This window comes from Nycticebus coucang, chromosome 7 (genome assembly GCF_027406575.1).
Source record: "Nycticebus coucang isolate mNycCou1 chromosome 7, mNycCou1.pri, whole genome shotgun sequence".
NCBI lineage: Eukaryota > Metazoa > Chordata > Mammalia > Primates > Lorisidae > Nycticebus > Nycticebus coucang.
In genome coordinates, this window is record NC_069786.1 from 54,780,083 (window position 1) to 54,805,186 (window position 25,104).

The following is a 25,104-nucleotide window of genomic DNA, read 5'->3' on the forward strand; positions in this document are numbered from 1 at the left end:
AGACGTTTTCCCTGTAGTTCAGCTCTGAGAGTCAGGCTGGTTTTCTTATGTTGTGAATGATGCACGGTTGCCTCTAATTCAGGGGAGCAGGGAATCCCTGTCGTAAACAATGACCACATCCCACCCCACCTGGCACCAGGTTACACACAACTGCAGGGATCTTCTGGCCATGATGGGAAGGATTTTCTGGACCGAAGCTTACATCATGGAATCGTGTCTCTGCCAATTCCTGCTAGTTCCCCGGGGGGAGGAAGCTTAGTGTGCTGCCCTCAGGAACGTGGCTTTTCTCCTGCCCTTCCTAAGAGCTAGGTTTGTCCTTCGTCTTCCCTGTTCCTCACGCTGGGACCTGGTATTCTGTGGTGTACTCTCTGCTGGTCTCTGCGCTTCGTAGGCTAGGGATGTTTGGAAAGCATTTGTTAATGCAGTTGGCGCATAAGAGCAAGAAGGCGGTGGGAGGGCAGCCTCCAGTTGCTGCTGTTGTGATAGTGTGCCCAGGAGGGGCTCCCGGCTTACCAGCCCAGGAAGCACTTCCCGCTGGGCTGAAGGCTGTGGGAGACCTCTGTCTGTTTCGTGTCTCCTCCCAACATTACTACCGCACAGTTTAAAGGCACATTCCTGAGGATGGGAATCCCCTTCCAGAGGTTTTGCTATAAGTTGCCCTCTGCGAAGGGCAGGCCACCCCCAGCCCTGAGTCTAGGGAAGCACAGTGCCTGGGGATGAGGCTGGTGAGCCGCTCTCTGTGCCTCTCCCTGCCTCTCCCAGTCCTGTGCTCTGCCACAAGGCCTAGGTAGCCTCAGCGCCAGCTCAGGGGCCCCCACGGCCGCCACTTGCTGGACCTGGGCTCTGTCACAGCACATCTGTATGGCTGTGAGCTCCTGACTCTGTCACAGTTGGCCTCCTGTCACCTCCAGGTGACTGTTTCAGCTGGTGTGTGTTTTATAGATGGAGTATTGAATTGGGCATGTTTAAAAGACCATGTATTTGGAAGAATGCTCTGTTTAAAGGACTACAGTGGAAAGACTCTATAGACCCCATGGATCACAACCTCAGAGGGATTTTTAAGAGAGTCCTTCAACTGCTTTTAAAGGTCAGGAGAAAGGTCTGGCTTTGGAGACTAGTTGAAGACGCAGCAGGGAGAGTGATTCTGGGCGTCTCTTTCAGATTGTTGGATTACTGCTGGAGCACGGCTGTGACGTGAACCTCAGTGACAAGCAGGGCCGGACGCCCCTCATGCTAGCTGCTTGTGAAGGGCACTTGAGCACGGTGGAATTCCTCCTTTCAAAAGGTAGCAGTGTATCACCTGCATGGGTTTCTTTTTTTGTTTTTTTTTCTTCTGAGACCATCTCACTTTGTCACCCTGGGTAGAGTGCCATGGCATCATAGCTCACACCAAACTCAAACTCTTGGGCATAAGACAGTGGTTCTCAACCTGTGCCTCATGACCCCTTTGGACTGTATTAAAGGTTTGCAGCATTAGGAAGGTTGAGAACCACTGGCTTTTAAGAGATCCCCTTGCCTAAGTCTCCCGAGTAGCTGGGACTACAGGCGCCCACCACAACACCCAGCTGAATTGTTTTTATTTTTAGCCACAGGAGCTGCCCAGATTGTTTTTATTTTTAATAGAGACGGGGTCTTGCTCTTGCTCAGGCTGGTTTGAACTCCTGAGCTTAAGCACTCCCCCCACCTCGGCCTCCCAGAGTGCTAGGATTACAGGTGTGAGCCTCTGCCTCTGTCAGGTGGACCGAGAGAGCACTCTGGCAGACCCACACAGTACTTCCTGGTGGAAATTTTAGGCCTCGTGTTGTAGACACATTCTACCATCCACATCAGTGCAGAGCACGGGTAGCGCCGCCCGTACATGGCGCTCAGCCCCAGCAGGCTCAGTGCCACCTGACAAGCATTCTCGGTGGGAAACACGCTTTGTGGACATACAAGGTTCATGTTCTGTGAATGGGCTTTTCTTTCAGGCGCCACCCTTTCTTCTCTGGACAAAGAGGGCCTTTCAGCATTGAGCTGGGCTTGTCTGAAAGGTCACAGGCCGGTGGTCCAGTACCTGGTTGAAGAAGGAGCCTCAATAGACCAGACAGACAAGAATGGCCGCACCCCCTTGGACCTGGCTGCCTTTTATGGTGATGCCGAGACTGTGAGTGTTCACTCCCCTCCACCTGCACGGGAACTAAGCTGTGAGAGAGTGTGTATGTGTGTGTGTGTGTTGGGGGGAATTTTTCGTTTTTCTCTAGTTCTGAGACATGCACTGTATTCCAGAACTGTAGTAAAGATGTTAACAGACTCTTAACACCTTAAAAACAGCTGCTTACAAACTGCATACGCACCAGACCCGGATGTGAGCACATGTACTCACGTGTACACGCCCTTTCCTCATAGTAATTCTTATCAATAAAATCCCAGCATGGATCGTTCAGAAACCATTTTCACATGTGAGAAATTGCTAATTAAATGATGAACTCATTGGTTTGTTTTCATTTTTTTAAGTATTTATTTATTTATTGAGAATGGGGACTTGCATGTTGCCCAGGCTCACGTACAGTGGCACAGTCATAGTTCACTGCAGCCTTGAATTCCCGGGCTCGTGCAATCTCCCCACCTCAGCCTCCCTGGGACTGCAGCCTCAGACCACAACGCACGGCTTATTTTTAATTGACAAATAATTGTATATATTTATGGGTTTCAGTGTGTTGTTTCAATATATATAAACTGTGGAATGATCAAATTAGGCTGATAAACATTTCCATCACTAAAATATTTGTAATTTCTTTGTGGTGAGAACATTTAGAATTCTCTCTTCTGTACATGAAACATCGGTACTTACTCTTCCTAACTCAAACTTTGCACCTTTTGACCAAACTTTCCCTGCCCCTCCAGCCTCTGGTTACCGCCATTTTTCCTTCTCCTTGTCAGAGTTCCACTTTTTTAGATTCCACATACAAAGGAGACTCTATGGCATTTGTTTCTCTGTGCCAGGCTTATTTTCATCCATTTGGCCGCAAATGAAAGAATGACCTGTTTTTTAAAGGCTGAGTAGTGTTCTATTGTATATATAGCCTGCTTGATTTGTTTTTAGAGCTTATGTGGCATTGCCTAAAAATAATATAAAACACTTTGGGGCACTATCATCTCTTTGCCAAATGCCTAATTCTAATCAAAGTGTGAAGGGATAAAATCTTAATAAACAAAATATCTCAGAAACTGACCGTTTGCAGGCTCCAGACCCCAGACATGAGCAGGTGCCAGAGGACACTGAGATGCTCGGGAGTCGCCACCTTCTGGAGCGCAGTGCCTCAGGAGAGGGTGAGCGGAGGAGCAGGCGGTGGAGGCTGTGGCCCTGTGCGTCTGTCTGTGCTGGCGGAGGCCATGCTGTTGAGGGCATCGCTTTCCCGTACCTTGTGGACTGTACTTCTTGTTGACTTTCAGAAACAGACATTTAAATAAACCACCCCTATCTATACTTTGATTTTTCAGCTGCCTTCTCAAATTCCGATGTTTGTCAACATTAGGGAAGAGTGAAGGAGCTTAGTATGCTAGTGTTTTTCAAAAGCAATTCTGTGGTAAAAACAAATAGCATAAAATTTACTATTAAATTTGCTACAATCCTTCTGAACCCCCCGAGCAAACTGAATTTGCTATGTGGTGTACTAATATCCTTAGAAAGATAATTCGAGTTATAACATACCTAAACGAATAAAAAAAAAGTCATTAATTACAATTTTGCAATATATACAGACATGTGTCTTTTTATATTTTCAATAATAAATAGAAGTTTTCCATGTAGAAATACGATGTTTCTGAAGAATTATTTCTGTGTAGTTCATATTTTATGTTATCATGTTAAGTTTAATTCTCTAATTGTTAATGGCAATGGATATTTGTATATTGAACTTAAAAAATAATAGAAAAATGGTAAACATTTAAAGCCACATGCACCGAGGCTGGCAGGTTCGAACCCTGGCCCGGGCCAGCTAAACAACAATGACAATTGCAACAAGAAATAGCCGGGTGTTGTGGCGGCACCTGTAGTCCCAGCTACTGGGAGGCTGAGTCAAGAGAATCACTTAAGCCCAAGAGTTTGAGGTTGCTGTGAGCTGTGATGCCATGGCACTCTACTGAGGGCAACATAATGAGACTCTGTCTCAAAATTTAAAAAAAAAAAAAAAAAAAAAGCCCCTGAGCAGCGGGACACTGGGAGGGCCGAGTAGACCAGCAGGTGCAGGTGGAAGTGAAGCCCAGAAGGGCTGCAGGGCCACCCCTGTAGGACAGCACCTGTGGCTCATTGGGTAGGGCACCGGCCCCATATACCGAGGGTGGTGAGTTTGAACCTGGCCCCAGCCAAACTGCAAGAAAAAAATAGAGGGGCATTGTGGTGGGCGCCTGTAGTCCCAGGTACTTAGGAGGCTGAGTCAAGACAATCACCTAAGCCCAGGAGTTGGAGGTTGCTGTGAGTTGTGACACCTGGCACTCTACCGAGGGTGACAAAGTGAAACTCTGTCTCTAAAAAAAAAAAAATAATAAAAATAAATAAATAAATTGCTGTTAACCATTCTAAGTATATGAAGTTCAGTAGTGATAAATGTATTCATGTTGCTATACAACCAGGGGCCAGATATTTTCATCTTGCAAAATTAAAATTCTGTGTTCATTAAACAATAACTTGTTACCATCTTGCCCATCTCCTAGCAACCCCAGATTACCATCTCTCTCTGATTTTGACTATATCAGGTAGCTCATACAAGTGGAACCATCGAGTATTTGTCTTTTTGTGACTAACTCGTTTCACTTACCTTAATACTTTCAAGATTTACCCATGTTTGTAGCATATGTCAAAATGTCCTTCTTTTATAAGGCTGACTTCTATTCTGTTACGTGGGTTTTTATACATTCATCCGTCAGTGGACATTTGGGTTCCTTCATGTTTTAGCTACTGTGAATAATGCTGCAGTGAACAGGGGCATGCAAACATCTGAGACCTTACTTTCATTTCTTTGGGATATATACCCTGAAGGGGAATTGTTGGATCAAAATGGGAGTAGTTCTATTTTTAACTTTTTGAGGAACCACATACTGTTTTCCATAGTAACCGCAACATTTTACATTCTGCCCAACAGTGCACAAGGGGTCCAGTTTCTTCACATCTTTACCAATACTTATTTTCCTAGTCTTTTTTTTTGAAACAGAGTCTCATTCTGTTGTGTGGGTTACTGGAGTGTTTTGGCATCAGCCTTGTTCACAGCAACTTCAAACTCCTGGGTTCGAGCCAGCCTCCTGCCTCAGCCTCCTAAGTAGCTGGGACAACAGGCACCCTCCACAATGCCTAGTTAGTTTTTCTATTTTTAGTGGAAACAGGGTCTTGCTCTTCCTCAGTTTGGTCTCAAAATTCCTGAGTTCAAGCAAATTCCTGAGTTCAAAGCCTCCCCGAGTGCTAGGATTACAGGTTTGAGCCCCTGTACCCCGCCTATCTTTTTTGATAGTAACCTTCCTAGTAGGTGTGTGTTGGTATATTGTAGTTTTGATTTGCATTTCCCTAGTGATCAGTGACGTTGATCACAAGCAGGGACATATGCTTGTTGGCCACTTGTGTATCCTCTTTGGAGAAATTCAGGTCATCTGCCCATTTTTTTAATTGGGGATTTTTTTTGTTGAGTTATAGAAGTTCATTATTACAGTTTAGAAATTAACCCCTCTGGGCGGCGCCTGTGGCTCAGTGAGTAGGGCGCCGGCCCCATATGCCGAGGGTGGTGGGTTCAAACCCAGCCCCGGCCAAACTGCAACAAAAAAATAGCCGGGCGTTGTGGCGGGCGCCTGTAGTCCCAGCTGCTCGGGAGGCTGAGGCAAGAGAATCGCGTAAGCCCAAGAGTTAGAGGTTGCTGTGAGCCGTGTGACGCCACGGCACTGTACCGAGGGCGGTACAGTGAGACTCTGTCTCTACAAAAAAAAAAAAAAAAAAAAAAGAAATTAACCCCTCTGGTGTCATTTTGAATAGCAAGTGACTGACAGGAAGTGTGTGTAATCAGATCCACATGAAAATATAGACTGGCTCCATGCTTCTTTTCCAGTCAGTAGAGAAATTTGAGTGGACAAAGTGTTTTCCCCCTTGGTTCCTGTTTAGCCCATTTCACAGCTATTTTGTCAGGTCAGTCTGACTTTGTCCACGGTTCCGAACTTGCCATTTTTGCATTCTCGGTATCTTTTAAGTCACTTTTCCCAGCCTTAAACTGACTAATACTCAGCTCCGGCTCATCCAAGCTGCTAGTCTGTGCAGCTCACAGTTCCTAGGCTGGGTAGGTCTGCGGATCACCACAGCACCCGCTGGGGCAGCCTGCCAGCACACGGGCGTGCATGCAGAGTCTTCCTCCCACTTACCTGGAGATTGCTGTGTGCAACCTGCATGGCCTGGGAAACGGGGTGAGGCGGGGACCGAGGAAGCACACGGGCCACTCCCACCTGTGCTGCATGAGGTATAGCCTGCCCCACCAGCTAGCAGCCCACCCGTCAGCCAGCCTGAGGGGAGGGTGTGAGCCACGCTCCTGCCACCGCTGCTCCTCAGGCCTCCACTCTGTGCTGCAGGTGCTGTATCTGGTCGAGAAGGGAGCCGTGATTGAGCATGTGGACCACAGCGGAATGCGTCCCCTGGACAGAGCCATTGGTTGTCGAAACACGTCTGTAGTGGTTACCCTACTCAGAAAAGGAGCCAAATTAGGTTAGTGAACCCCACCTCCATTCAGCAGAGAGGAGGTTAGCCTCAGATTTTAGACATCCTTAGGGAACATAAAGGCTGACTTATTTCCAGGTAAGAAATAAGATGTCAAATGTTCGGAGATCATTCTGTCTTATTTAATCATAGTCATCCAGAATGTTTAAATACCTCATATTATTACCAGTGTGGGGAGAAAGCAGAGGCAATGTTGAAGGAGTCTAGCATTGTGTTAGGGGTGGCCAGTGGCCGCGCGGGAGCAGCGGGATTAGACTGATGGTGGGAGTGCCATGCGTGTTGGTGCTGCAAGCTTGCTAGTGATTTTCACGTGCAGTCCAGGCTGAAAACCATGGTTTTAGAGTAATCACAGTCAGCCAGGTGGGAGAACGGCCATCCCAGGACAGCTTCTGTGAAGGCGAGGTCATGTGATTTCAATGGAGGATAGTTGGGGGGCTGGGTAGGGAGAGCCCCTTCTGTATGGCCAGTTGCAACGCAACACTCCCTTCACAGTGCCTGAAGGAAGAAGCGACAGAGTGTCCCTGTCACAGTCCTGTGAGCAGGGCCTTAGGCCAAGAGGGACGTGAGGAAGAGGATGATACTAGCAGCGGTGTCAGGAACTCGCCTAAGCAAGCGCGTCTCCTGTTGACTTAATCCTCACTGCAGTCCTCCGAGTAGATATCAATGATACCATCATTTCACAGATGAGAAAACCAAGGCACAGAGAGGCTGACTTGTGCCAAGGTCACAGTGAGTGGCAGAGTCACCGTGTGAACCTGGCAGTCCCAGTCCTGAGTCTGAAGCACCTCCCTGCGGCGTGCTGAGAGCTCCGAGGGGCACTGGGAGGGTGGTGGCCCTGACGTGGGCGGGAGCAGGAGGGCCCAGGCCGAGGCATCCAGATGGAATCTTATGGCGGACTGCGGAGGGGGTACATGCGGGGGCCATACTCATCACCGTGGCGGCTGCAGGGAACTAAGAGAATGCAGAGGCCTGGTTTAATCACTTTTAACCTAAATTCCTCTCAGAAGGGAGGGAGGGGGCATGGCTGCTCTGATGCCTTAGTTTCTCATTGCTGTTTTCAGTGAAATAACAAGGATGGATTTGTGCCAGGCGTGGTTCCCTTCCTGAGTGCCTATTTCAATGGAAAACAGGCTAGAAGCTCCACCAGCCTGCAGCGTCTCCCTCTCAGACGCACTGTCGTCTGGAAGGCTGAGTCACACACAGCAGAGGTCCTTGCAGTGGGCTTCTGTGGTTTGTGATGTGCAGTTGTGTTGGGGCCACAGGAGGACTGAACTCCTTTCCTCTGGGAACCTCAAGTCCTCTGAATGCATGTTTATATTACAGGGAATGCTGCTTGGGCGATGGCCACTTCCAAACCTGATATTTTGATCATACTTTTACAGAAGTTAATGGAGGAAGGAAATGTGATGTACAAAGTAAGTGGTGCCGCCCCTTTCTGCGCTGGTGCCTGACTCTGAGCCTCCTCTCACTTTGGGACGGGGTGGCTGTAGCTGTGCTAGTGCACAGGATGCATGTAGCTTTGTTGTAGGAGAAGTTCCCGGAGACACCAACCTGCCACAGTGTAGTGGTAACGGCCAAGTCTTAAAAGGTAGGAAGCGCTTCTCTTGGTTCTGAGAACCATTATTTCTGAACTAAGCCTTAAGGTGGTAGCTGTGACTTTCTGCTTGAGTCTGTGGGTTGAAGGAGTCACCTCTAGGTCAGTTGACATGTCATGCGGGAGGGTCCTCAGCCTTTCCTGTTCCCTCAGTTCAGAGCACCAAGGGTGACCCAGGAGACACGGGGGAGAGGAGCACCCAGGAAGCATTTGCAGAGTCATTCAGCCCCGCCCCCCCACCCAAGCCTTTACTATCTAATTATCAATATCTTACAATCGTCTAGAATTTGACAGTTTTTTGAGACATTTTTACTTGATGTAGGCAAGTAATATGTAGTAGTTCTTCAGGAGACTGACTTTTTTTCCATTTTCCCTCAGAAATGAAAATATTATTTACAGACTAATAAGTTTGACTAAATTTTTTTAAAGTGTCAGTTTAGATCATAAGTCAACGAACTTTCTGTAAAAAGCCAGATAATAAATATTTGAAGCTTTGCAGACTATATGGCTCTGTGGTAACTACCAGCTCTGCTGTGGGGGGGAACCAAAGCAGCCCTGGGTAACACGTGAGGGTGGGCATGGCCGCATCCCGGTAAAACTTTGCTAGTAAATGCAGGCGGCACATCAGCCTGCAAGCTGTAGTTTGCTGACCTCTGATTTAGGTGGACATGTGAACCATTTATATGAAGTGTAAACTGTTCGTTCTAGACTTATGATTAGACAGAATTAAAAAATTATGGGGAAAAATCTAGATTATGACTATTTTAATCCTTTTTAGTGTAAGGCAGCTGTGCTTGATTGTTTTAGGTTTTTTCCTTTTCATTCTTTTAATAGTAACAAATAAATAGGCAATATAGCATGACCCAGCAGGGTTCCTGGCTTGGAATCAGTTTGAAATTGAGCTGAGAGTGTGTATTGTTGTGGCTTTGAACTGCTTTTAGTACGGATTTCGGTAGGCAATTATGTCGGAAATATCAAGCCATTTTCAACAGGCTTCCTACCTGCTGTGCAACAGAACTGAGCAAATGGATTTCTTTAGCCCTGAAAATGATGTGTGGTGCTCTTCTGATTTTTAAAGCCCATGCTTTGTTCTTCTTAAAAATTATTCTGCAGCAAGCTCTAGGTTTATCCACAAGATTCCACCTGTCTTAGAAACTGTATTTCTTTTTTATCTGGTTTCTATTACACTTGGCATTAAAATATCTTTAGATAAGAGATCATTCTTGAAATAATTTCCAAAAATATGTAACAGGAGATAATCCAATGCATTAAGATTGGTAGTTATCAATGTGGCAGTTTACAGACACCTTATTGTAAACCGACCGGATAACCAGGTGCTGCTGATGCTATCAGGACAGCAAAGCCTGAGCATGTTCAGGCCGGTTGGTGTCCCACCTCTACCTGGACACTTATTCAGATACTGTCAATGTGCTGTAATGGCTTTGCAGGGGGATACACTCCCTCAGGGTCCTCGGGGTGTGGAAGCTTATTTATCTTAGAGCCTCTGAAGAGGAATAAAGTTTTGTGACTTTGAATCCTAGAAAGGGAAGATGAAAGAGGCAGCCCAGAGGTACCAATATGCTTTAAGGAAGTTTCCTCGGGAAGGATTCGGAGAGGACATGAGAACGTTCAACGAACTGAGGGTTTCCCTCTATCTCAATTTGTCTCGATGCCGAAGAAAAACAAATGTAAGCCCTGCCTCTCACTCCCATCCAGTCCTCTAGCAAAAGAGTGTTGTCCCCCTGCTGAAGCCACTCCCCAAGCCCCAGGCCCTTGGTCTGATTTCTCTGTGCATTTTTGTGAACCCACCAGGTGGGAAGCTGCTTCTCTCAGGCAAATGCCAGTGATCACCGTCCCTACACATCTCTCAGAGTGCTAAAGGGACAGGCGCGTTCAGCTCCCTTTGCTTCAGTGGTGGGAAATGAGGGCCCTGCTCTTCTGTGCTTCCCCGCAGGGACAGTGGCTTCCCCACAAGCTGCCCATCCCCAAACTCAGGAGAGTCAGTCGCAGATGTCTGCATGCCTGTGTGTTTGCTCAGAGGGTCTGCCAGTAACTGGTTTGTAACCAGGAGTGGTTAGTCATAATTTGTAACTAGTAGATTCAGGATTTTTTTTTTTTTTTGGCTGGGCTGGGTTTGAACCGACCACCTCCAGCATATGAGGCCAGCACCCTACTCCTTTGAGCCACAGGTGCCACCTGGTTTGTTTTAGTAGTATTTTCTTTCTAGACCTTTTTTTAAACACTTCATCCTCACTTTCCCAAACCTCCACTCTGCTGCTGGGGTGGATGCAGTGTCCGCACTGCCCTCGGAGCAGGCCCCTCCATGGTGCGCTGCCTCTACCATGGCTGTCTGCCAGATCATCAGTTTCTCTTCTGCCTTGAATTCTTAAGAATGTTAATCAAGTGTAATTATCTCCTAACTTTAAAACAAAATGAAAAGAAAAACCGACCTTGCTCTCCCTTGTTTCCCAGTCATGCCCCACTGCTCTGCTGCGAGGGAACTCCTGTGGAAGAGCTGCTTATAATCATGTTCACTGCCACTTTTGACTCATGTGTTTACATTTGACACCAGGACTTTGGCATGGCCGAAGAATTTGCTTCCAAGGCTCTTGAATTGAAACCCAAGTCCTATGAAGCCTTCTATGCCAGAGCAAGAGCCAAGAGAAACAGCAGGTACCGTCTGAGGTTCTCTGTGTGCCCGGGGAGCCTTTTTTTCCTGTGGGATCAGGCCTGCTGTTGAATTTGGAGTTTTGCTTCAGAAGGGTTGCTCAGATGCCTCCCATCCCTTTTAATACTAAACTAGTAGCTTCCCAGAGGCATGGTAGTGAGTATTAATAGTGATAGATGAATTTTATTTTCCCCTGACCTCTCAGTAACTATTCCTCCCCACTGCCACCACCCATTGAAACTACTGCAACTTGAAAATTCCTGACTTAGTCCATATTCTAGTGAAACTGCCAACTGGGGGCAGTAGGAGGCGGAAGAAAGGAGAAGGGTTGGACAAAGCTAGAGGTGGGCAGGGTGGGGGAATGGTGAAGATGCACTAAAAGGGTTCTGGCACCTACTGATTCATGCCCGCCCTCGTTCCCAGTCAAGTGATCTGGTGTCAAACCAGTCAGGGTTAGAATCCGGCACTGCCACTTGGCTGAGTAACTCTGAGCTGGTTAAATGGGTTGTGGCTCCCATAGTAGGAGTTCAAAACTTACTTGGGTTCCTTCTCTTTGAGCAGAGCTATTTTATGAAGTTGTATTTAAAGCATGTTCAGGCATGGCTTATAATTATGTTTTCCTTTAAAGGCAATTTGCGGCGGCTCTGGCTGACTTGCAGGAGGCTGTGAAACTCTGTCCTACCAATCAGGAAATCCAGAGGCTTCTAGCCCGCGTGGAAGAGGAATGCAAGCAGCTCCAGAGGAGTCAACAGCAGAAACAGCAGTGCCCACCCTCAGCCCCAGCCAATGACTCAGATAATGAAGAGGATGCCCCGACCCCTGGATTAAACGACCACTTCCATCTTGAAGAGGCAGAAGAGGAGGACACTTCTCCACAGGAAGAGTCCATTTCCCTGACCCCCAGGCCCCCGCCACCCTCATCTGTCCCTTCCCCATATATCCGGAACCTTCAAGAAGGGCTACAGTCCAAAGGACAGCCGGCATCCCCCCAGGGTAGGGCAGGAGTCAACAAGCCCCCCAGGGAGCCTGTAGCCCAGCCAGGGCTGGTCACGCAGCCTGCCAAGCAGGCACAGATCGTGAAGACCAGTCAGCATCTGGGCTCTGGGCCTCCTGGTGTGAGAAACAGTGGCACAAAAATTCAGATCTCCTCTCAGAATCCTCCCCCAAGTCCTATGCCAGGGAGAATCACTGTGACTCCTGCTGGGAGCAGAAAGCAGCACTTAGAGGGAACAGGTACGTTCACTATAGGAGCTGCTTCTGGCCACTTTGCGGATCGGCTGGGCTTCAGCCAGAATGTCCACCTGCAGCGCAGTGAGAGTGGCTCTGCATTCCCTTTACCAAGCAAGATAAAAACTGCAGAGAGGCTTCTGTCCTATGCCTCCGTAGCTGGGGATGTAGCCCCTCCAAACCAAGGTGGGCCAGTGGGCTGCACTGACGCACGCCACCCAGCTTCCCTCGCCAGCTCAAGCTCTTCTGGTTCTCCATCCAGCAGTATAAAGATGTCGAGTTCAACCAGCAGTTTGACATCAAGCAACAGTTTCTCAGATGGCTTCAAGGCCCAAGGACCGGATGCTCGAATTAAAGACAGGATTGTAAACCAGAGCGGCACCGCCGAGCACAGACCTCGCAATACTCCGTTCATGGGCATCATGGACAAGACAGCGCGGTTCCAGCAGCAGAGCAGCACTCCAGGCCGCGCCTGGCACTGCCCGGTGGCAGAGGGGCTCTCTGCGAACACATCTGCAGCTGGCCTGCAGTCCTCTAACTCTGAGAAGCCCTCTCTCAAACAAGGAGCAGGATACACTAACCAAGTTAAACCCTGTTCTGTTTCTACCCTGAGTGGAAGTGTCCACAATGGGGCACAGGTGAAGGAGCTGGATGGAAATAAGTGCCAGGTTCCAGTCCACTGTCAGGAGAACAGGATAACCAAGACTGTTTCTCATCTCTATCAGGAAAGTATCTCCAAACAGCAGCCTCATGTCAGTAACGAAGCCCACAGGAGCCACCTCGCTTCAGCAAAACCAAAGAGATCATTCATAGAGTCAAATGTGTGAGCCTTAAAGCATCTGGAGAAGTATACTGGCTCCTGGCGATAATAATTAAATGGTTCTTTCATCTGAAAAATTATTTTTTAGCTATGTTTCTTTTTTCCTCTGGGGTAGATTTAATGCCATTGATATACTTAAAAGTATGAAATAAACTTCCATAAATAGCTAGAAGTCACAATAAATAAGAATGCTAAACAATTAAAAAGTATAATGAACTATACCTATCAAGTTAAATATTTAAGACAGCCAAGAAGACATTAACTCATGTTTTCCTCTTATGAAAGTATTTGGTTTTTATCACTTTTCTCCTAGCCTTTGCTATGTGGTAAAATCACAGTACATGTATCACAGAATAAAAACGTCTATTGGTAAGGAGTGATGGGTTTATTAACTCTTATATCTAAATGATATGTTCTGGGAAAAATGGAATTTTCCAGTTACAGTTCCACTGAGTCAAATCCCAATTTATATATAAAAAATTTAGATCTAAGTGATTTCTAGCTGAGTATGTGTGACCATAAGCATAATAAAGCTGATATTTTTAATGCAAAATATGAGGACACCCAAGTATTATCCCCTTCATAGCAGTTCCTTTATCAAGATTAAATACATATTTCTGTTACGGTTCTTAATCAAAATATTTTTATAGCACCTTTTTTGGAACTATATTCATGCTTGAAGGTGTTTCTGATATTTGGAAACGGTAAAAGCCATTTGGAATTATGGTTAGTCGTCAAGTGGATTTGAGCTAATATACTAAGACCAGTATTCTTAGTGGCGCTTACAAATGAGCTCTCACTGTTCCCAGGCTGCATTTAATAATGATAGTGCTCCTGGAATAACCCTTCCAGGTCCTGTGCTTAAGGGATGGTTGGTTGTTGCTCTTGTTTTGTTGTACAATCAGTACTTTAGAGTCACATGTTGTATATATTAAACAGCCCAGTTTTATTCATACTTGTAAATACAACTATTTCAAAGTAGTTAATCTCAAAAGGAAAAATAAAACCCCATTCATATATTTGCATGTTCTTTGTAAGCTTCATCCATGCTGGTTATTGCACTGAATGATATTACTACGGCATGTTAACAGTGTACTAGGAACGGCACTTTATCTCGTTTATATGAACACCTTTGAGGTGCTGCTTAAGTCCAAACTGATGTATTATTCATTTGTAAAGATAAGGTACAGGAATGAACCTTGGTCTAAAGGTATTTTTATATGAAAATGGTATTATTAGAGGATGTTAAAATGGTAATTTGAGAGAAGTGGAAGTGTATTTGTTTTATATGTTGGGATGTGAAATTTATTTTCTAGAATTGGAGAGAAGGAAGTTCTATATTTGCAGAATGTTTTAAAAGCGAATAGTTGTAATGAAGTTCCTGTGAACATCATTACAGTTTTATATGAATAGGAACCTTCCAGTCACATTCAACATTTGTTTCTTTGTGTGTACAGTGTACTTTGTACAAACAGCTTTATCTTTTTTATAGGCTTTCCATGAGTTCTGCTATAACTACTATGGCTTATTTATTTCTTTTAATTTGTGAAAGTCTTACTCTTTTGTTATGTAGTTTTGTTTCTGCACAACTACTGTACCTTTCCATACGGAATAAAGAGTATTAATAGAATCTGCTTTGCATTAAATGAGTCAGTGGAAAAGTACAGACACCTGTCCACAACTCCCTGCCTTGCTTAATCCTTGTTACCCTGAAAATAACAGTAAAAGCATATTTTAATCCTACCTAAGTGTATATTTAATTTTATAACAATTTGAGAATAAGAGTTATAGTTTCTATTAATGGAAATTCTGTAATATTCAAGGATAAAATTAGTCTGTGCCTGACATAGGAACTAAGCATGAAGGAAAGCAGTCTGTAATGTCTTACCTGTTTTGAAGAAATCTTGGTATATGTCTTTACTGGCAACAAGTTCTCTTCAATAGTGTAATTTTCAAGCACTTTGGCAATAGACTGAACACTTACAACAGTTTGTTCTTTAATACATTTGTGTTATCTTTCAGGTAGAAGTGTGTCTGGTTTTATGCCTGCCTATTTCAGTTTCAAAGTAGTAGCATGAAAATGACATAAAAACCGTGTTGTAGTGTGATAGGATTCTTACTTGGAATCTTGAGCCCAGTTATTCAGGTTATTGTCTGGTCACTGCTCTTGCTAGCGAGGCTAAGGATTTTCAGTCCCCCTTTAAAGCTACGTATTTTTGTTGTTGCAGTTGTTGTTTAGCTGGCCTAGGCCGGGTTCCAACCCTCCAGCCTTGGTGTATGTGGCTGGCGCCCTACCCACTGAGCTATGGGTGCCGCCTAAGGCTACATATTTAATGAAAGGTTCAAAACCAAAAATAGGGTAGGAGGGAAAATGTGTTATTGGCAAATACATAATTCTTGTCATCAGGTGACTTTTCCTCTACAGCAGCTAGTGCAGAGTATCATCATCATTCGTTATTTGTTAAATTATAAAATACTTGATGCCATCGCCTCAGGAGGAGGCGAAGTTTCCTGACGTTCGCAGTCAATCCCTGTGGGCGGCACAGCTCCCACTGACTCTGGTGCCTGAGAACCGGGCAGCGGGGCTGCGGTCATGTCCCTTCCCGTGGATGGCTTTGGATTTGGTCTCTTTTTGCTTGTGTGGAAGAGGGAGTTGTTTGACTTTGGTTGGTGTCTGTGTCTTATACAAAAACAGGTGCTTCAATTTGCAAAATTATTAGCATCTTAGTTTTTTTCCAGCAATTTTTGTTTTATGAGAAACTATCCTGGTGAAAAGTAGAAGAGCAAAAAGCACCTTTAACACATCTGAAAAAAAAAAAAAACAACAAAAAAACCCCCTACTTTTTAAATTGTGTTTTCTAGCAATAACTTCTAGCGATTTTTAGTAATTTTTATGTAATAACCAACCGATCTCCTTTGGAAATGTCTATCAAAACAGAAATGCAGTTGGTCCAGTACTGGGCTCCTGTAAGTTAAAAGTCTTCTGTTAGAATTGTTAGCGTACTTTTTTTTTTTTTTTTTTATAAAATACAATAGAAAAACACGTAGAGCGAGTTGTCAGTCTTTTTTGTCCTCAGTATTAAGGATGTGAAAAGTGTGTGTCGTATGAAAAAAAAATTACTTTTCTAGAACCATAGACTGTGAATCCCAGCTGTGACATGAAGGAAGTTAAGTTTACAAAGCAGCAATTATAAAACAAGGGGTGGGGGGAGTTCGGGAGGTTTCTGTGGCACCCTGCTTAACTAGTATTTACATTGCTTTCCCCCTTTCATGTCTTGAACTTTAAACTTCTGAACAACTGTGGTGTGAGTCTGGGGTGACAGCACAGAGGGGTGGCGACACCATCCTGGGCCCTGTCCACCCTTGCAGTGTGGTTCCAACGTGCTTCCCTCTGATGAGTCTGTAAGAAGTGAGTACAAGCTTACCTTCCTGCATTTGAATTTCTTTCTGAGAATGCTTGTCAGGGTATTGCATTAATATTAGGCTGTTGTGTAAAAGCAGCCTTTGTACAGTAACCCCAGCTTAATGTGTGAAAACTGTTAGAATTCTAAACTCTGAATGAAGGCTAGTATGCCCCTTTATACTTTAGCAGTCGACTTATTCATGATAATTTATTTCATATAACATGTATCTGGGTTTGGACAATGGAAAAAAATGACTTCTGCAAGTTAAGAATCTAACAAAACTGCTTATTTAAACTTGTCTAAAGGGATTTTCTTAATTTAACCATAAATAGTCTATAACCATTTTGCTACAAATCTTCTTGAGACTTTGAAGAGTTATCACATGAATGGCACATAATTTAAGCATCTGTTAAATTCCAGTCTTTAGTTTGAGATGTGATATGACCTATCCCTAACAAGAATAAATTTGGGCACTGCAATTTAAAGTCAAAGTAAACTTTATTTCTATACAGCTTACGATTTTTCACTAGTACAAAAAAAAGGCTTTTATAGTAAAAATACAAATGAAATTAGATGTGTGATTTGGTCCATGTGTTTTAGAGAATGAAAGCTGACAATTTTTACAAGTAACTAAATTTACCTTTTTCCTTCTGTTGTGCTTTTAATGTGTCTGATTAGTATTTATCTTTACATCATTCAAATGAGATCACTGGAAAATAGAAACAAGACAATATAAATAGTTTTACTTTTGATGTGTCTCGAGCCATCGATTGATAGCCATTTTCAGAGTCCTATTTGGTGTAAGTACCAGTGAAGGAAGAACAAGATTTGTCATTGGACTTGTACGTTTCTTTTTGCTGATCCACCTTTCCATTGCTTCTCTTTCATATGAGTAGCCATCTAAAAAAAAAAACAATAAAAAAACACACACAAATTATTTGTGATAGAAAAAAGGGAAGTTGGGATTACTAAAATGAATTGAATATAAAAACTCCATTGCCAAAGCTTTTGTTGTGATTTAAGTGGTATACCCATCTTGTACCACTGCTCCCAAAATACTTCTGCCACAATACCTGAAATTCTACCATTTAGATGCATTAAGGTTAGATAGTGCTATGTGAAGCATAAATTATCTAGAATGGTTTCATAATAAGTTCTTTTTGAACACTACAGTCAGAAATCTACACATAGTGGGAAAGAACAGCTGGGTAGAGTGGGAGTGAAGATAACCTGCCCCATTATAGCTGTTAGCTATGTGTGCAAATTAATTTAGCTAAAGAATAAAGAAAAAGCCTTAGGAATACTCAGCAAAACCTTCTAAGATATGAAAAGTCAGGAAAACAGAACCAGAGATTACAGAATTTGCCTCACTAAGGATCTGACGGTAAAGGGAGCAGTGACCAAAAGAAATAATCTATTGGCTGGGCTTAATACCATGTCCTTTTTGTGTGTGTTTGTTTTGAGACAGAGTCTTACTTAGTCTCCCTGGTAGGATGCTTATGGTGTCTTAACTCACAGCAACCTCAAACTCTTGGGCTTGAACAATCCTCTTGCCTCAGCCTCCCAAGTAGCTGGGACTGCAGGAACCTGCCACAATGCCTGGCTAGTTTTTTTATTTTTTGTAGAGACGGGGTCTTGCTCTTGCTCAGGCTGGTCTCCAACTCCTGAGCTCAAGCAGTCCACCTGCCTTGGTCTCCCAGAGTGCTAGGAGTGAGCCACAGTGCCCAGTGGTATTACATGTTCTTTTCAAAGTTCTTTATTTTTACACATGTGAAGAGTGCAGGGGTTTTGTTTTTATTTTTAGAGAAAAGATCTTTCTCTGTCTCTTAGTGTGGAATGCAGTGGCTCACTGAAACCTCAAAATCCTGAGTTGGATCTGTCTTCCTTCCTCAGTCTCCCAAAGTGCTAAGAGTGAGAGCAGGAGCAACCACGCCTGAGTCTAAGACAGGAGCTTTGCTTCACTCCTTTCATTTTTATACGTGTAGCTCTTTCTCTCAAGCTGACAGTCCTGGTTCTTAATTACATTTACACATAACTTATTTGCTATAATCTATATCTGTTTCAAAATAATGCCAATATATTACTGATCTAACACTGAAAGAAACTTGAGATTTCTCTGGTTTTCTTGTTATCAAGTTTAGATACACTAGGGTGGTCTAATCAAGATACTGTGTTTGAAAATCACATTTATAAGGTTTTGAAAAACTAAAGATATCTTCAGAGCAGTTTCACCTACCCCTGTCTCATCCTTGTTATTCCCTCCTTTCCCATGAGTAGCCATATCTGTTATCTTTTCCTTTTTGAAACTATTAGCAGATGCATACGTGTATAGTATGCTGGCTTTCATGTGGAGTGGGTATACGCCCCATCCGAGTTCACTTCTGCACCTTACTGTGGTGGTCCTCCCCCCGTGTGGACAGACTGCACGCTACCCGAGTTCACTTCTGCACCTTACTGTGGTGGTCCTCCCCGTGTGGACGGACTGCACGCTACCCAAGTTCACTTCTGCACCTTACTGTGGTGGTCCTCCCCGTGTGGACGGACTGCACGCTACCTGAGTTCACTTCTGCACCTTTCTGTGGTGGTCCTCCCCCCGTGTGGACGGACTGCACGCTACCCGAGTTCACTTCTGCACCTTACTGTGGTGGTCCTCCCCCCGTGTGGACGGACTGCACGCTACCTGAGTTCACTTCTGCACCTTTCTGTGGTGGTCCTCCCCCCGTGTGGACGGACTGCACGCTACCCGAGTTCACTTCTGCACCTTACTGTGGTGGTCCTCTCCCTGTGTGGACGGACTGCACGCCTCCCGAGTTCACTTCTGCACCTTACTGTGGTGGTCCTCCCCGTGTGGACGGACTGCACGCTACCCAAGTTCACTTCTGCACCTTACTGTGGTGGTCCTCCCCCCGTGTGGACGGACTACACGCTACCTGAGTTCACTTCTGCACCTTTCTGTGGTGGTCCTCCCCCTGTGTGGACGGACTGCACGCTACCCGAGTTCACTTCTGCACCTTACTGTGGTGGTCCTCCCCCGTGTGGACGGACTGCACACTCTTCTGCAGCCTCCCCCGCCCAATGTGTATGTACTGATGGATGTCTGAGTCATTTCCCATCTCTGCCTTCCACAGTGTTGCAGTGAACAGCCTTGTGCATGAATCACTTACATGAGATTCTAGGATTGCCGGATCAGAGTAAATGCATGCAGTCTTTCAATGTAGTGCCAACTTCCGTATTTCATCCCCATGAATGGTATCTGTCGGAACGCTTTTCCCCTACAGCCTTACTAATGGAACATGTTGTCAAACCCTTAGATTTTTAACATTTCCAAGTGCGCAATGGTACAGTACGTCAGGTAGGGAACATTTTCTTCATGTTCTCCCCACATTTTAGGTTGTCTTTTAACGTTATAAAGATTTTATATTGTGTATATGGAATATTAATCATCATCATTTTTTCCCTTGATTTCTGATCAAAAGATTTTCCCTATTCCATCAAGGAATTTACCTGCGTTTTCTTCTGGAACTTGAGGGGTCTTACTTTAGGTTTGGAATTTAGGTACACAGTAAGAGGGATGGATCCACTGTTTAGCCTTTTCCCACATGGTTGGTTGAGTTGTCAGAATACCACTTGTTTAAAATTATTTTTACTAACAACTTAAAATGCCCTCTCATCATTCAGTATATTTCCAAATATTCTTGGATCAATTTATCTATTTTAAAAAGTTATTTTCCATATTTCTATTCATGTGCCAATATTATAGTCTTGTTTATGGAAATGAGATATGACACCTCCTAACATCTGCAGGGCTGACCACTTGTACCATCACTCTCTGGGTCATTTCACTGTATTTGTTAGGTTCCACTTGAATCACCTTCTGTACGTCTAGGAAGAAAGTGTGTTATCTGGGTCACTTTCAATTGATAAACTAGGGAAAACTGACATCTTACTGAGTCTTCTACCCATCAGCATGGTATGCTTTCCATCTGTTTAACTTTTTTTTTTTTTTTTTTGTATAGACAGTCTCACTTTATGGCCCTCGGTAGAGTGCCATGGCATCACACAGCTCACAGCAACCTCCAACTCCTGGGCTTAAGCGATTCTCTTGCCTCAGCCTCCCGAGTAGCTGGGACTACAGGCGCCCGCCACAACACCCGGCCATTTTTTGGTTGCAGTTCAGCCGGGGCTGGGTCTGAACCCGCCACCCTCAGTATATGGGGCCGGCGCCTTACCGACTGAGCCACAGGAGCCGCCCCATCTGTTTAACTTTTCCAGGGATGTTTTATAGTTTTTGTCCTGTAGGTTTAGAAGTGTTGCATATTTAGGATTTTGTTCTTGTTACTATAAATTGTCTTAGGTAATACCTTTTAAGTGCTTTTGTTTTTACACACACCCCCCAAAGCTATGGATTCCTCTTTGGGTTTTTTAATTTGCTACTTTACTAAATTCCTGTTGTATTAGTTTTTTTGGTTCTTTTGACCTTTCCAGATATATCATTGTTATATGCAAAGGGTTTTTCCCTCTCAGTTCTTATCCCTCTGTTACTTGGTGGGGGTGGGGGGGGCGAGTCCCTAATTTTCTTGGCTCTTATCTCTAAAATAACTTTTATTTTTCTCCAAGGGTGTCTATGGTTTGATACCTTTTCTCCAAAATCATTTTACATAGTGAAAAGATGTGCACCCTTTGGATGTCTTTAGCTTTAACCAGAATGCTTCCAGTGGCTTTTGGGATATGGTATATATGTTTGTCATGTAAGAAAGTCTCCAATTCCTTTTGTCAGTTGTTTCTGGCATTTGTGGAGATGAGCCTGAGAGCTGCTTAGCCCTCATAAGATCTTGTCTCTCAGCTACAATCCCACAGGGGACAAGAAGGATTCCATGTGTTGGGACCAGAATAATGCGGAGGACAGCCCTGCGTTGCCAGCTGGCTCATTAGCTCCTACAGTAGGACCGACCCCTGTAGAAAGAGGCTGAGAGACAGGGTGCAGGCTCCGATCAGCACTGTGCTTAGCCACAGCTGTTCTTCCGGGTAGCTGTACACTATTTCGGTGGCTTCCTCACATCTGTTTTACTCTGCCCCTTATAGAAACCAGCACCAACCCTCCCTTAGAGCCTGGGTTCTGTCTCTGAAAGACCGTGGAAGTTTCTGCTGACCTGAACTTCTTTGTGCCCTCGGTCCTGGAGTTGTTACATGCTTTCTGCAGATACAGGTACCTGTGACTGCCTTTTAGTTTAGTTTTTGTTTTTTTTTGAGATATGCCCTAAAATAATTTTGTTTTTTTTGCATAAAAGTCAGGGGCCCTTGGCATATTTTAGAGTTATAAGTCACTCCCCCGTAAGTGCCTGGCAACCACTAATCTCCCTTCTGTCACTACTGATCTGCCCGTTTCAGACATTTCATATAAATGGAGTCAAGTAACACATGGGCCTTTGGCTGCTTTTACTGAGCATAATGTTTCCAAGGTTCATCCATGTTTTAATATGTATTTGCCCCTTTTATGGTCTAATATTCTATTGTATGGCTATACCACATTTTATCTGTTCATCTGTTGATGGATATTTGGGTGGTTTCCACATTTTCTATGAACATGTGTTTTCAGTGCTTTGGGGCATATACTTAGGAGTGGACTTGCTGGCTCACATGGGAACACTAACTTTTTTTTTATTGTTAAATCATAGCTATGTACATTAGTGCAATCAAGGGGTACAATGTGCTGGTTTCATATACGATCTGAAATATTCTCATGGGAACACTAACTTTTTGAGGAACTGCCAAACCATTTTCAGCAGCAGTCACATGAAAGGTTCCAATTTCTGCACATCCTTGCCAACACTTAATTTCCAACTTTTTGATTCTAGCCATCTGAGCAAGTGGTTCTCACTGTGATTCAGATTTGCAGTTCCTTCATGATGGTGACCATCTTTTCAAGTGCTTATTGGACAATGAGCACTTATTAGACTGTTCCCCAGCACTGGTCCCCATGTTAACTCATTTAATCTGCATTATGATGGAGGTATTACTATTCTTCATTTTATAGATGAGAAAGTGAGGCATGCCCTGAATAACTTTCCAAGGTCACACAGGTGGGGTTTAAATCCAGGCAGTCCGGCTCCAGAGTCAATGTCTTATTCCAGAATAGTAAGTAAATTGAAAAAAAAAAAAACTCAATTTAGACAATTATAGTAAAGATAATTGGTAGACCTCAGAAAATTACCTAGAAAGCATTAAGAGACTGAATGGTTGAAATTATTCTAGAATTGATGAAATGCATGAATTCCATTCAGGAAGCACTGTGTGCTTTGAACAAGAGAAATAAATACTAAGGACAAATTCCCTGAAACAAAAAATAGGAATAAAAGAATTAGGATAAAACAGTACAAAGGCTTTAGGAAAAAAGGAAAGTAGTCAGATCAGGGTTAGGACATTTTTATATCATGAATTATGTGAATACTTTTCTTAAAAAGTCATGTAAATGAATTCACATCATTTAAATGTTCAGAATAGACCTAAAAGGAGTGGAAAGATGTTTCCAGAAGAGCCTATTTTTCACCAAAAGATGTTTCCACTCCTCATCAACATTCAGTTTTTAGGTCTTTTGTAGCATAAACAATTCTAAAATTTATCTGGAGGGCTTACTAGATAAGCCAGTTTTAAAAGTGAGCGTAGCTGGGCGCAGTGGACAGCCTGAGCAAAAGCGAGACCCCATCTCTACTAAAAACTGAGGCAAGAGGACAGTCAGATCAGGTTTAGGAGATTTCTTAATGTTGCGGTGACCTATGACTCCATGGCACTCTACACAGGGTGACAACTTGAGATTTGTTCTCAGAAAGAAAAGTGAGCATAATTAATTTCTATTTAAAACTTTATAATTTGCTCATCAGTATTAAGAGTTTATCCAACAGTAGCTATACAATCTATTACATGACTAAGGATGTTTTCTACAGACTTATAGCAAGTTGGCAAAAAACAGAAGATGTCTATCAGCAGGGTAAGAGATAATTCAGGCAATATCCATACTCAAAGTATTATCCTGCACTGGAATGAAGCCCATAATTCTGAATGTACTGACAAGGAGTGTGCGCTCTGGTATGTTGGTGAGTAAAGCTTTTATTTAAACAACACACCAAAACTATGTCAGTAGCCACACCAGGGTACAGAAGAGCCCGTTTTTCACCAAGCACGTGCTACTTTCCTAATTTAAAAGAGTAAGAATGCTGAAATACAGACAGGTCTTAGAAATTTTTCTGAGGCACTTTATATGGAAGAAAAAGCCAAAAAGGATATGTGATCAAGTCTGAAAAATTCAGGAGGGGGGGGGAAGTTAGCATCATATGCCAGGAGGAATTAACCTAAATATTATCAACAAAATGATTCAGATTCATGTAGCGGCCACCTCCCCCTCTTCCTGTTTCACACATTTATATGGCTATTTTTTTTTTTTCAACCAATAAGATAGAGCATTGAATTATTTCTTACAGGAACACCTATAAAACAGTGTAACAGCAAGGTTAACAGAGTGGTGTATCTCCAGGGATTATGTTAGGCCAAAAAACCCCCCACCAATCTCAGAAGGTTATTCCATTCATACCACATTTTTGCAATGTTTGCAGGGGTGAGAAGGCAACAGGAGGGTCCTTGGGGTTTTCTGTAGTGGAGAATACAGAAATCTCCAAAACAGATAAAACTATATGACACATAGGGCCACAGGTAATACTGAGGAAATCTAAATAAGACCTCTGGATTGTGATGTAACAGTATAATTTTTTAAAATGGTACCAGTGGGGGAAAGTAGGCAAAGCCGACTGATAGGTCTTGCTACTGTTCCTTACTATGATTGGACAACTGCATGTTCTATCTATAATTGCTTCAATAAAATTTCAAAACACCTAGCTGGTAAAATAAAAGGTTAAAATAAAAGCTATAGACAATACTAATATATTGCTGCAGGCAATTAGAATTCCCATATACTGCTGGTGTGACTGTAAACTATGTGTACCTACTCTTAGCAGTGTACCAAATAGAAATGCATACATCTGTACATCAACTGTTTATAACAGCCACCAATGTCCTTCAACAAATTGACTACTTATATGTGGATCACTATAAAAGTCTTAAGACAGACTGTTATGGTCCATTATTTCACCTCCAAGAAACTTCAATGTGTTCAGCTTAGTTGCCATCCATGCAGAGTTTATATATCTTGATTTTTGTGTATTAGAAAACATTTATAATGACCCACATAGTATATTCAGGCAATGAATTTCTGTACAGGAATGAGAAATTTCTGCCTCATGCAACATTACACATAGTCTCAGAAACATGATGTATAATAGAAGCCAAACCCAAAAGATACACTTATGATTCAAAAGAAAATCAATACAGCAATCTCTTATTGCTGTAAAGCAGAAAAAGCCAAATCAATAAACATTTTTTAAATTAACAAATTGGAGACAGAAGGGAACTTCAACTTGGTAAGGGCAGTTAACATCACACTTGGGAACAATTCAGCATTTCCCCATTAAGAGCAGGTCAAGGTAGAGCGTGTACTCTCACTACTTCTTTTCAACATTACACTGGAAATCTAGGCCAGTATGACAAGTAACAGGACGATTTTTAAAAAGAGGCATATAGATTGGAAGAAATAAAACTATCTTCAGATGACATATCACA

General features: G+C 43.5%; 2 protein-coding genes across 18 annotated transcripts in view; one reads left to right on the forward strand and one right to left on the reverse strand.

The window, feature by feature from the left end:
• Positions 1-14,663, forward strand: part of TANC1 (tetratricopeptide repeat, ankyrin repeat and coiled-coil containing 1) — a 270,909-nt gene extending 256,246 nt beyond the window's left edge. For all 10 annotated transcript variants that reach the window (XM_053596909.1, XM_053596908.1, XM_053596910.1 and 7 more), the window contains 7 exons: positions 1,162-1,285; positions 1,968-2,143; positions 6,580-6,712; positions 8,048-8,139; positions 9,860-10,006; positions 10,891-10,991; positions 11,615-14,663. In XM_053596909.1, the coding sequence (XP_053452884.1) occupies positions 1,162-1,285; positions 1,968-2,143; positions 6,580-6,712; positions 8,048-8,139; positions 9,860-10,006; positions 10,891-10,991; positions 11,615-13,040 (2,199 nt within the window). In that variant the 3' untranslated portion in view covers positions 13,041-14,663. The remainder of the gene's footprint in view (positions 1-1,161; positions 1,286-1,967; positions 2,144-6,579; positions 6,713-8,047; positions 8,140-9,859; positions 10,007-10,890; positions 10,992-11,614) is intronic.
• A 2,409-nt stretch (positions 14,664-17,072) lies between these two features.
• The window catches only part of WDSUB1 (WD repeat, sterile alpha motif and U-box domain containing 1), a 62,553-nt gene continuing 54,521 nt past the window's right edge, over positions 17,073-25,104 (reverse strand). For all 8 annotated transcript variants that reach the window (XM_053596917.1, XM_053596916.1, XM_053596915.1 and 5 more), the window contains one exon: positions 17,073-17,337. In XM_053596917.1, the coding sequence (XP_053452892.1) occupies positions 17,180-17,337 (158 nt within the window). In that variant the 3' untranslated portion in view covers positions 17,073-17,179. The remainder of the gene's footprint in view (positions 17,338-25,104) is intronic.